This window comes from Marmota monax, unplaced genomic scaffold (assembly GCF_021218885.2).
Source record: "Marmota monax isolate L192 unplaced genomic scaffold, Marmota_monax_Labrador192_F-V1.1 WCK01_AAM20220418_F8-fsc00021, whole genome shotgun sequence".
Taxonomy (NCBI): domain Eukaryota; kingdom Metazoa; phylum Chordata; class Mammalia; order Rodentia; family Sciuridae; genus Marmota; species Marmota monax.
In genome coordinates, this window is record NW_026695228.1 from 26,771,261 (window position 1) to 26,783,408 (window position 12,148).

Consider the following 12,148-nt stretch of genomic DNA (forward strand, 5'->3'; position numbering starts at 1 on the left):
CTTTTTTTTTTTTTTTTTTTTAAGTTGTAGATGGACACAATATCTTTTCATTCATTCATTTTTTTTTTTTTTTGGTGGGATTCTCTTTCTTTCTTTCTTTGGAACTGGGGGTCAAACCCAGTGCTTTGTGAATGCAAGGCAAGCACTTTGCCACTGAACTACATCCCAACCCTTGTTTATTTTTATGTGGTGCTGAGGACCAAACCCAGTGCCCCACACATGCTAGGCAAATGGTCAACCACTGAGCCACAACCCCAGTCTTTTTTTTTTTTTTTAAGCCTTGAATAACATTACATCATCTGAACATACTCCAGTATCCGTTCAGCTACTGAAGGACATCCTGGTTCCTTCTACATTTTGACAGTTATGAATAAAGCTGTTATAAACATCCATGTGCAGGTTTTTGTGTGGATGTGTAAGTTACTTTTTAAAACCTTTTATTATGGACAATTTAAAACATATTCCCAACTAGAGAGAACAATGTAACAAATCTACACCTTAAACACCAGGCAGCATCAAAGGGGGCCAGTCTTTTGTTTTTTGTTTGAGGGGAGGTCTTGCTATGTTGCTTAGGCTGGTCTCTCAAACTCCTGGGCTCAAGAAATCCTCCTGCCTCAGCCTACAAAGGAGCAGAGACTGTGGGCTCAATCTTGTTTATTTATTTAGTTTTGGTGCTGAGGATGGAACCCAGAGCCCCACACATGCCTAAGTAAGTGCTCTACAACTGAGCTACACCCCCAGTCTTGTGTTAAATCTACCCCATCCCCACCCCCAGTATCTGGGAGAGGCTGGTACTGGGATTGAACCCAGGGGCACTTTACCACTGAGCTACATCCCCAGTTCTTTTTATTTTTGAGACAGGTCCTCACTAAATTGCTGAGGCTGGCCTGGAATTTTCTTTTTAAGTATTTTTTTATTCATTTATTTATATTCGGGAAAATCAAACCCAGGCAAGTACTCCACCACTGAGCCACAAATCCAGCCCTTTGACTGGAACTTTCGATCCTCCTGCCACAGCCTCCTGAGCCATTGGGACTACAGGTGTGCACCCCTGTGCCCGGCTAACACTAAGTAATTCTGAAACAAATCCTGCACATTATATCATTCCATCTGTAAAAACTTCAAAAATCTATCTCAGGGCTGGGGTTGTGGCTCAGTGGTAGAACACCTGCCTCCCATGTGTGATGCGCTGGGTTCAATCCTCAGCACCACATAAAAATAAAGATATTGTGTCCATCTACAATTAAAAAATATTTTAAAAAAATGTATCTCAAAAAGATAACTGCAAATAGTAATCTCAGTGTCACTGACACAGAGAAAAAGCTTAAAGATAATTCCTAGTATCATTGTATAGCATATGAAGGTTTAGATTTCCCCAACTGATTCTTAAATATTTGTGTTTTGTCTGTTTATAATTTGTTCAAATCAAAATCCAAATGAAGGATGGGGTGGTAGCTCAGTGATAGAGCACTTACCTGGCACGCATGAGGCCCTGGGTTCAATACTGAGCACCACATGAAATTAAATAAATATAAATAAAGATATTGCGTCCATCTACAACTAAAAAAATAAAGATATGGCGTCCATCTACAACTTGGATCTTATTTGGCTGTTTTAAAACAGCCAAATAAGATCCAAGTTGCATTTAGTTGAGGGCAGTTTCCTGAAAGTCTCTTTGAATCTCTGGGTTCTGCTTTCTCTATTTTCTCACCCCTTGCAACATATTTGTTGTTGAAACCAGGTTTGTTGTCCAATAGATTTTACTAGTATGATGTCATCTCTGTGGTTAAGTTTAACACATTTCTCTTTTCACTGAACTTGACAACAAACTGTTTGCTTTCGTTTTTTTTTTTTTTTGGTGGTGGGGGGGCAAGATTCCTTCTCTGGTGGTACTGTGTTCTCAGCAGGAAGCACAGATCTGCTAGTCCTGGTTTTAGTGACAGGAGCAGCTGCCCACATCCTTTGGGGATCGAACCCGGATTGGTACTGGGGTTTGAACCCAGGGGCTCTTCACCATTGAGCTACATTCCCAGCTCCCCCCTTATATTTTTTAAGTTTAAGAGGGTCTCCCTAACTTGTCAGACTGTGCCTGGCAGGGATGCACAGGGTTTTATTGTTGTTTTGTCTTTTTGTGGTGCTAGTGATCAACCCCAGGGCCTCACACATACTAGGCAAGCTCTCTACCACAGAGCTGCACTTCCAGACCTGCACAGATGCAGTTTTTATTTTCCAACATTTGAAAATTTTTCAGACATCCAAAAAAGTTGGAAGAATTGTTCAGGGAACACCCTAAATTCTACAATGAATGTCTGGGCCACATTTGCTTTATAATGCTAGCTCAGTTTGCCTAACCATTCCTTTGCCCATCCATCAGTCCATCTCATATTTAAGATGTAAGACAGGGCTGGGATTGTGGCTCAGCAGTAGAGCGCTCACTTAGCACGGGTGGGACCCGGGTTCAATCCTCAGCACCACTTAAAAAAATAAAATGCATTGTGTTGTGTCCATCTCCACCAAAAAATTTAAAAAAAAAAAAAAAAGATGTAAGACAAAATAGGTGGATACCATTTTTTTGGTGTGAAAATTTATATAATACTTTTTCCTGTTTTATTTTTTAATATTTATTTTTTAGTTGTAGTTGAACACAATACCTTTATTTTACTTATTTATTTTTATGTGATGCTGAGGATCAAACCCAGGGCTCACATGTGCTAGGTGAGCGGTCTACCGCTGAGCCACAACCCCAGCCCCTTTTAACCATTTTTAAATGGCATTAAATATAATACCACTATAATTTCTAGAACTTATTCATCTTTCCAAACTGAAATTCTGTACCCATTACACAATACCTCCCTCTACCTGAGCTGCTGGTAGCTTCTGTTCTACTGTCTCTATGAATCTGCCTATGTGAGGGACCTGGAATAAGTGGAAGCACACAACATGTGTCCTTTGTGACTGTCCTACCTCACTTCACATAATGTCTTTCATGTTTATCACATAAGCCAGGCATGATAGTATACCCTTGTAATCCCAGTAGCTCAGGAGGCTGTGACAGGAGGATTACTAATTTGAGGCCAACCTGGACAACTTAGTGAGACTCTGTCTCCAAAGAAAAAATAAAAAAGGCTGGGGAGCTGAGCACAGTGGTGCACGCCTGTAATCCCAATGACTCAGGAGGCTAAGGCAGGAAGATCGCAAGTTCAAAGCCAGCTTTAGCAAAAGCGAGGTGCTAAGCAACTCAGTGAGACCCCATCTTTAAAAATAAAATACAAAATAGGGTTGTGGATGTGGTCAGTGGTTGAGTGCCCCTGAGTTCAATCCCCAGTACCAAAAAAAAAAAAGGCTGGGGATATAGCTGGGGTAGTGTGTCCCTTGGTTCAATCCCAAGCAGTGGGAAAGGAAAATAAATAAATAAATAAGATTTGTGTTGTAACCTTTGTCAGAATAACCTTCCTTCTTAGGGCTAGATAATATCTCCTTCTATGGACAAACCACATTTTGTTTACCCATTCATCCACTGATGGGTAAACTGATGGGTGCTTGAGTTGCTACCACCTTTTGGTTACTGTTCGTAATGCCACTGTGAACATGGGTGTATAGATATCAGAGTCCCTGCTTTCAGTTCCTTAAGGTACACATAACTAGAGGCAGAACTGCTGGGTCATACAGTAAATCTATGTTCTACTTTTTTTTTTTTTAGTTTTTTTTAGTTGTTGATGAACCTTTATCTTATTCATTTATTTATATGCAGTGCTGAGAATTGAACCCCGTAACTCACACATGTGAGGCATGTGAGGCAAGCGCTCTACCACTGGGCCACAACATTGAATCTGCCTATGTGAGGGACCTCGAATAAGTGGAAGCACACAGCTCTATGTTCAACTTTTTTGAGAATCTGCCAAACTGTTTTCTATAGCAGCTACACCATATTACATTCTACCAATGAAGGGCAAGGATTCCCGTTTCTCTAATCCTCACCAGCATTTATTATTTTCTCCTTGTTTGTTTTGGTTATGGCATCCTAATGAGCATGAAATGGCATCTCATCAGAGACTTTCTTTTGTTTTACTTTTGAGATGGGGTGTCTTGGTTGTCTGTCAGCCTCAAACTCCTGGGCTCAAGTTATCCTGCACTGGCTTCCCCAGCAGGGGATACCACATGCGAATGTAGCCATGTCCAGTTTACACTGAGGTTTTGATTTGCATTTCCTGAATGACTAGTGGTGTTGAGCAGCTTTCCTATGCTTATTGGCAAAAGCACATCATTGGAGCAAAGTCTGAATCTCTTGCCCATTTTTGAACAAGGTTATTTTTTGTTGTTGAGTTGTATGAATTCTTTATAATCTGAATATTGATCACTTATCAGATATGCTATTTATAAAATACTTTTTTGGGGGAGTCCTGGGGATTGAACCCAGGAATGCTTTACCGCTGAGCTCAACCCCAGCCCCCCCCCCTTTTTTTTTTAACTATGAGACAGGGCTTTGCTAAGTTGCTGAGGCTGGCCTCAAACTTGTAATCCTCAGCCTGACTCTCCTGCGATTACAGGCGGGTGCCACTGTGCCCAGCTACAAAATACTGTTGATTTGGGCTTTAGCTTCAGATTTAGTTCTCAACATAGGCTGGGAAATGCATTGTTTGGGGAGTAGAGAGGGCAGCAGAGGGGCAACCTGGTTGGAGGGGGAGTGCTCTGGGTGGGGGTGCTCGGGTGAGCCCAGGGATAGAGAGTGGGTGAAGGCAGGGGCAGCATCAAGGCCTGCAACAGGGTCCCTCTCTTGGAGCTCAGATCAGAGGCCCAGGAGGCTGACCAGAGGCCAGAGATGGGGTGGGTGGGAGAGGAAATGCCTAGATCCTAGACCCCTAGATCCTTCTTTTGGAGTAGAGACCAGCTGCCTGGAGAGGGCAGAAAGGGGAGAACAGAATGGTGATAAAAGCCAGCCACGAGCAGCATCCTGGGGAGACAGTGGCTCAGGACCCAGCTGTGGTCAAAACACCCCACCTCAGGACTACCTGCAGGAAATGGGGTCCCCCAAATCTTCAAATGCACAGGTCCTCAGTGGTCAGCCAGGGCCTGGCACACAAGTCCAACAAGTGTTGGCTTGGTTCATTTTTGTGGCTCACATTTCCTAAGGCACCTCACTGTGGCCTCCAAATCTCTTATTTGTCCCCTACTCCCAGAGGGTTGCCATCTCCCACAGACCCTTGAAACTATGCCTAGCAATCCCTGCATTGTGGCCCCTTGAAATCCTACCTTATTGGCAGCCGGACGGCACATACAGCCTCCTAGCTACTCAGGAGGCTGAGGCAGGAGGATTGCTTGAGCCCTGGAGTTGGAAGCAGCCTGGGCAATAGTGAGACCTAGTCTCAAAAAAAAAAGGAAAAAGAAAACGAAATGCTGCCTTATCACCTCAAGGACAGTACTAGAGGCTCCTATTAACTTCCTCTCTGGGGACAGAACCCTGTCCCTGCACCTAAGTTCAGCCGGAAGGTGTGTCATGACACCCCCTTCACTCCCCACCCTCAAGGCTTCCAGGACTGACAGCAAAAGCAGCCGTTATCCTGTCAGCATTTCCTGTGGGTTCATTTGCTTGCCAGCAGAGCAACTGGGTCTTGCCCTGTCCCTGTTATAGACTCCCCAGCTGCTGGCCCCCATCTGGGACCCCCATCCTAGGTCCCTGGGGCCAGGGACTCGCCCTACTCACCCCAGGCCTGGGGAAGGATGCAACCCCTGCACTTCTGCAATCTTAACTGCTGGCTTCCGTCTCCTCCCTCGTCCCCTGTGGGACACCTCCTAAAGGCACCTTCCTCTCTCAGCCTGGCCACCATGACACCTTCCAGCCTGCTGCTGGGAGCCTGCCGGACTCTGGTCATCTTCCAGCTATTGGCCTGTTGTCTGCTGCCCCTAGGTGAGGCTGGTCAAGCTGGGTGGACTGGGTGAAGGGACGGGCAGCGGTTGAGGGAACAGAGAAAGCGAAGCACTGCACATGCTGAGCCCTTGCCCCTGGAAACCCTTCAGTCAAACGCAGATCTGACGACGGGCTCCCCAGCATCCCCAGGAGATGGTTCTAACTCCTTGACTCATTTTTGGGGTGGTTGGGTCCTTGCTTGTGACGTATGCTCTGTTCCAGATTCGTCTCTCTCCCCCGTTCAGTGCTAGAGGCCTCTTATTTACTCCCAGGTTTATCTAAACCCCAACCTTTGCCTGTGTGGCTCCCTCTGCCAGAATCACTCTTCTCTTTCACTTGGCAAATTCCTACTTAGGCTTCAGAACTGGCTGTCCAGGAAGCCTTCCTTGACCGACCTCCCCCAGTAGCCCAATGAGTCTCCTCTGACCTCCTCCCCTGCCCCCCACATCCCTCATTGATCCTTACTTCCTCACTGGCCTGGGAACATCACCAGATCAGGGACCGTTATCTGGGCATGAAAGGGGCCTGCTGCTGGGTGGGTTGTGGGCACCTAAACAACCACAGAACTTCCTCCTGTTCTTGCAGGTGCCCAGAGCCAGAGCCAGGAGTTCTCCCTGCAGATGGAGCCCCAAGACCCAGTGCTTCCTGCCGGCAGGTCCCTCTTAGTTAACTGCAGCACCAGCTGTCCTCGTCCTGAGCTCATTACCCTGGAAACATCCCTACCGAAGGAGGTCATAGATGAAGACCAGGGCTGGACAGCCTTCCGCCTCAGCAATGTGACTGGTGACAGCAAGATCATCTGCTCCGCATTCTGTAATGGCTCCCAGATGACAAGCAACTCTAGCATCACTGTGTACCGTGAGTAGATGTGCCTGGGGGTGGGACTGGCCTTGTTCAGTGCCGGGGGCAGATGGCCAATGGCTCTGAGTAATGGGGATCCTGAGTTTGCATCCTGAGTTTGCATCCTGTATGTTGATGTGTCAGTGTTTCTGCACGAGGGCTCAGACCTGGATGCTGTGTGCAAAAGAGACAGACACAGGCAGACAGAGAGATGCATCCCAACTGTGGATTCCAGAAAGTACCCTGTCCCCTGATGGGTATGGAACCCAGGGCCTCAGATATGCCTGGCAAGCGTTCACCCAGCTACACCCCAGCTCCCAAATTCCTGCCCCGCCCTCCCCTTACTGGTTTCTTAGGGATCATTCAGAGTTTCTCAGCAGCTGTAGCACAGGTCTGTAATCCCAGGGAGGGATCCTCCTGAGACAGGAAGAATGAAAGTTTGAGGCCAGCCTGGGCAACTTAGTGAGAACCTGTCTCAAAAAATAAAAAGGTCTGGGAGGTGTAGCTCAGGGGTAGAGCAGCCTTGGGTTAAATTCCCACTACCAACCAGTACCCAAATAAGTAATAATAATTATAATGGAATAAAATATTCAGGTGTGGTGGTACCCCTCTGTAGCCCCAGCTAGCTACTCAAGAGGCTTAAGCAGAAAGATTGCAAGTTTGAGGTCAGCCTGGGCAATAAAATATAAAGTGCTCAGTGGTAAAATGCAGAATGCTTACCTAGCATGTGTGAGGGCCTGGGTTCAATCCCCAGGATTGCAAAAACCAAAAAAACCAAACAACCAAACAACAAAAAGCAAAGATTAGAATAAACCACAAAAATAGCAGATTCCACCCCTCGTGGTGACTACTGATTTGTAAAATCTGCATAGATAAGTGTACTGTATGTGTGATTATATATATGCCTGTGTGTGCACTAGTGTCTATATAGATGTTTGTGAAACTATGTGATTGTACATGTATGTGTGTATGTTAGCATCTGTGTTTATTTGCCTATGAATGTTCATTTTTTGGGAGGAGGGTACTGGAAATTGAATCCAGGGGCACTGAACTACTGAGCCACATCCCCAGCCCTTTGTATTTTTTATGTTGAGACAGAGTCTTACCCAGTTGCTTAGAGCCTCTCTAAATTGCTGAGGCTGAACTTATGATCCTCCTGCCTCAGTCTCCCAAGTCACTGGGATTACAGGTGTGCATCACCATGCCTAGCTGTCTCTGAATGTCCGTCTATGCCTGTGCACCAGTATCTCTGCCTATGTGTGTATCCTTCTGTATATCGAAATATTTGTGCATGTCCATTTCAGGATGTGTATGAGTGTATGTTGATGTGTCAGTGTTTCTGCCTTTTTCTTTTTTTAAGATGCTAGGAATGGAACCCAGGTCCTCTCACATGCTAAGATTATGCTGTACCACTGAGCTACACCACAGCCTTGTATCTGTACTGATGAACATGAATGTAGACCTCTTGTGTTTATTTGCCTATATATGTTTCTTTGTATGTTCCTATCTATGTCTTGAGTTTACCATGACCATAACCTGGGCCTGTACCCTGAAGCTTCTGAAGGATACTCACTGGGATGCCTTTGTCCAGTGCTCTTTGTCTTGACAAGCTATGGCCATCTCTTCTTAATTCTGCATCACGTGAAGTGGCATCAAGTCAGCCAGAGTGGGAGCATTTATACCACAGGAACTAGGTCAGGATTTCCTCTGCCAACCCCAAGATCCCAATTACTAGCATCACAGTCTTGACCTGCAGGCCACTATCCCTGCCCAGTGGTAGCCAAGGTGAAGGTGGAGACATATTGAAATTGTACAAATTAAGATGTTAAATATCTTCCATAGCAGCCAGTCAATGGAACTCTGTGTAATAGGTTTGTGTTGTCAAGGCCAAGAGTGACCTGCTCCACAAAGGAGGCTCAGAATTCTTTCTCTTTTGGACCAGAGATTGAACTCAGGGGCACATCCCAGCCCTTTTTTATATTTTATTCTGAGACAGGGTGAATGCATGATCCTCTTGCCTCAGCCTCCGCAGCTACTGGGATTACAGGCATTTGTCACCACACCTGGCAGGCTCAGGATTATATAGGTGTGCCTCTGAGAGGCACTGCAGCCACCCCTGGGAGAGGACCAGCCCTGGAGTATTGTGTTCCCAGTGACTGCGTGCCAGAGCATCCTGAGAGGCTGCGGCATGGCAGGTGAATTGTGACAGATGGGAGCATCTGGGACTGATTGGAGAAAACAGAAATAGTCTCTGGAAGTGGCCAAGGCAGGAGTCAAGGCCAGAAGCTAGGAGGAAAGGCCTAGTTAGTCCCTAAGTATGACTTCCAGGATGCACATCTGTGGTTTGGAAGACCCATATTCTACCCTGGCTCTGTCACTTTCTGGCTGTATGTCCCTGTGCATATCACCCCACCTCTCCTTTTTATGGCTGGGGAAAAATAAAAAAGAAGAATGATCAAGATTTCACTAGGTTGATGTGAGCATGAAGGTGGCTGAAGTTGAAGGTGGAAAGTATAAGGAAAAATCTAGATTAAACAGGAACTTTAATGATTAATATGAATATCATAAGTGGTTAAAAAAAGTGTCCATTTTCTTCCTTCCTCATTTTTTTTTCCTTCTTAGCTGTGATGTCCTTGGGAACAGAAAATCTTGACTTTTAGTGCCTGCAGTAGGGGTGAAAGGAAATTTCTCTTCTGCCCTCTGAAGGTTTGCTAGAATAAACTGACAAAGATCAACAGGGGGGTGGTGATATAGCTCAGTGGCACAGTGCTTGCCTAGCATGCCAGAGACCCAGGGTTCCATCCATAGTACCAGAAAAAAAATTTTTTTAGTGACTAAAAAAAAAAAAGGGGCTGGGGATGTGGCTCAAGCGGTAGCGCGCTCGCCTGGCATGCGTGCAGCCCGGGTTCGATCCTCAGCACCACATACAAACAAAGATGTTGTGTCCGCTGAAAACTAAAAAAAAAAAAATATTTAAAAAAAAAAAAAGTTGTTCAGGGTTACAGTTCTGGGCAGGGACATCCTGTCTCAAGCAGTAGGGTGTTGCAAGGTTGGTTGGCTGACAAATACCTTTCTCCTCCCTTCTGCCAGGGTTCCCAGAGCTTGTGGAGCTGGACCTCCTTCCCCCCTGGCAGCCAGTGGGTGAGAACCTCACCCTGCAATGCCATGTGTGGGGCGGAGCACCCCGCGCCCAGCTCACCCTGGTGCTGCTCCGTGGGGAGGAGGAACTGAGCCGGCAACGTGCGGTGGGGGAGCCAGCAGAGGGCACTGCCACAGTGCTGGCAGGCAGAGGTGACTATGGTGCCAAGTTCACGTGCAGAGCTGAACTGGACCTGCGGCCCAGAGGGCTGGGACTGTTCCAGAACACCTCAACCCCCAGGCAGCTCCGAACTTTTGGTGAGGGAGGGGGCTGCAGAAGTTGGGTGATGAACTGAGTCAGAGTAGGGGGTGTTGTGGACCTCAAGAATTTCTGGGAAGGCATACCCTTGGCCACTGGACAAGGTTCCCCCAGAAAAAAAAGCAGGAGCCTAAGGGAGAAGGCCCCAGGAGGAAGGTCTATGGCCATGCTGGTTGTTCTGGGAAGGGAGTGACCCAAGTGAAAATGTATCCCATGAAGAGGACCCTAGTTGCAGGGATGAGGGATACTGTGTGAGGCCTCCTTTTGTTCACAACTATCCTTCTTCCTAGTCCTTCCCATGGCTCCCCCACGCCTTGTGGCTCCCCTGTCATTGGAGGTGGGCACCTCGTGGCCAGTGGACTGCACTCTGGATGGGCTGTTCCCAGTCTCTGAGGCCCAAGTACAACTGGCGCTGGGGGACCAGATGCTGAATCCTGCAGTCACGATCCACGGAGACACACTCAGGGCCACAGCTACAGTCACAGCACGCGCAGACCAGGAGGGTGCCCAGGAAATTGTCTGCAACGTGACCCTGGGGGGCGAAAGTCGGGAGGCCCGGGCGAACTTAACTGTCTTCAGTAAGAAGGGAAGGGAAGGAAAGCAGTTCCAGAGGCGGTACAAAGAAGGACCTCCCGCTGCACCAGGGCGTGGCACTTGGGGGCGAGGGCGGAGACTAAGCAGGGGAGAGACCAGAGCTGCCAAATTAGGGTTGTAGTGTGGGCAGGACCTCCACCCCAAATCCGGCAGAGCCTGGAGAACAGGGCTGGTGGAGGGCGTGGCTAGAGCGGTAGAAGGGTGGTGGCCAGTAAGCCCCTGGGCAATGCCCTGCTTTAGCCTTCCTAGGGCCCATTCTGAACCTGAGCGAGACCAACGTCACCGAGGGGTCCAAAGTGAATGTGAGTTGCATGGCTGGGCCCCGAGTCCAGGTCATGCTGGACGGGGATCTGGCCCGGGCTCCAGGGGAACCCGCCCAGCTTCAGGTAACTGCCACGGAGGGCGACGATGGGCGCTACTTCTTTTGCAATGCCATCCTGGAAGTGGACGGAGAGGTCTTACACAGGAACGTGACTGTCCAGCTGCGTGTCCTTTGTGAGTTATCAGATCTTTCAATTCCTCACCTCTGTCTTAGGAAGACTTGAATTTCCCTTGCCCCATTGTGCCTCTGGGGAATTTTGGGGTCTGATCACATGATGGTTTTACAGATGGTCCCAAGATTGACCCGGCCAAATGTCCTCAGCGACTGGCGTGGAAAGATAGGACTAGTCATATTTTGCAGTGCGAGGCCAGAGGCAACCCAGTCCCCCAGCTACAGTGTCTGCATGAAGGCTCCAGACGTGAGGTGCCCATTGGGACCCCATTCCTTGTCAAGTTACACCACAATGGCACTTATCACTGTCAGGCAGTCAGTCCAAGGGGCACGTACACCTTGCTTGTGGTGATGCACGTTCAGGGTAAGCAAAAAAGGGGCTGTGGGGATGAAGGGGCAAGCTCAGGAGGGATAGGAGAACACATATTTACTCCCAGCTTTTCTGCGCAGATCGGAACTCCTTCGTGGTCAGCATCCTCATAGGGGTGTTAGTGATTCTAGGCGTGGTGACTGCCATAGTGGCCTTAATATGCATCTTCGGGAAGCAGACACGGAGCGGCATCTACCACGTGAACCAGCAACACACCTCCTTGCCCCTCAGGCCTGTGCAGCCGAAAGAGGCAGTGGAATTAGAGCAGTCCTGAGCTGCGGAATGCCAGGATACTGTGCCAAAGACGGCAGTGGCTTTGGCTGTATTCTCAACTTCCTTATCAATAAAGGCTATAAATTCCGTAATCCGCGGCTTGATTCCACCCGCGCCGCGGGACTCTCGGACAGCTCCGCGAATCTACTGAATGGCCCCGCGGAGAAGGAAGGGGGCGGAGTCTGCGGCGACCCAGACACCGCTGGAACTCTAAGAGGCTGGGGGGGTGGGAATTGGCCAATGGGCCGAAGGGGTCGGGAGACAGGCGGGGCTTTT

The 12,148-nt window shown here is 48.0% G+C and overlaps 1 protein-coding gene across 1 annotated transcript; it reads left to right on the forward strand.

The window, feature by feature from the left end:
• The first annotated feature begins 5,547 nt into the window (after positions 1 to 5,547).
• Positions 5,548 to 11,964, forward strand: Icam3 (intercellular adhesion molecule 3). Its single transcript, XM_046436755.2, has 7 exons — positions 5,548 to 5,905; positions 6,491 to 6,763; positions 9,836 to 10,141; positions 10,433 to 10,720; positions 10,977 to 11,231; positions 11,345 to 11,593; positions 11,680 to 11,964. Exons 1-7 carry the CDS (start codon positions 5,719 to 5,721, stop codon positions 11,871 to 11,873), a joined length of 1,752 nt encoding a protein of 583 aa, XP_046292711.1. The 5' UTR covers positions 5,548 to 5,718; the 3' UTR covers positions 11,874 to 11,964.
• The last annotated feature ends 184 nt before the right edge of the window (positions 11,965 to 12,148 follow it).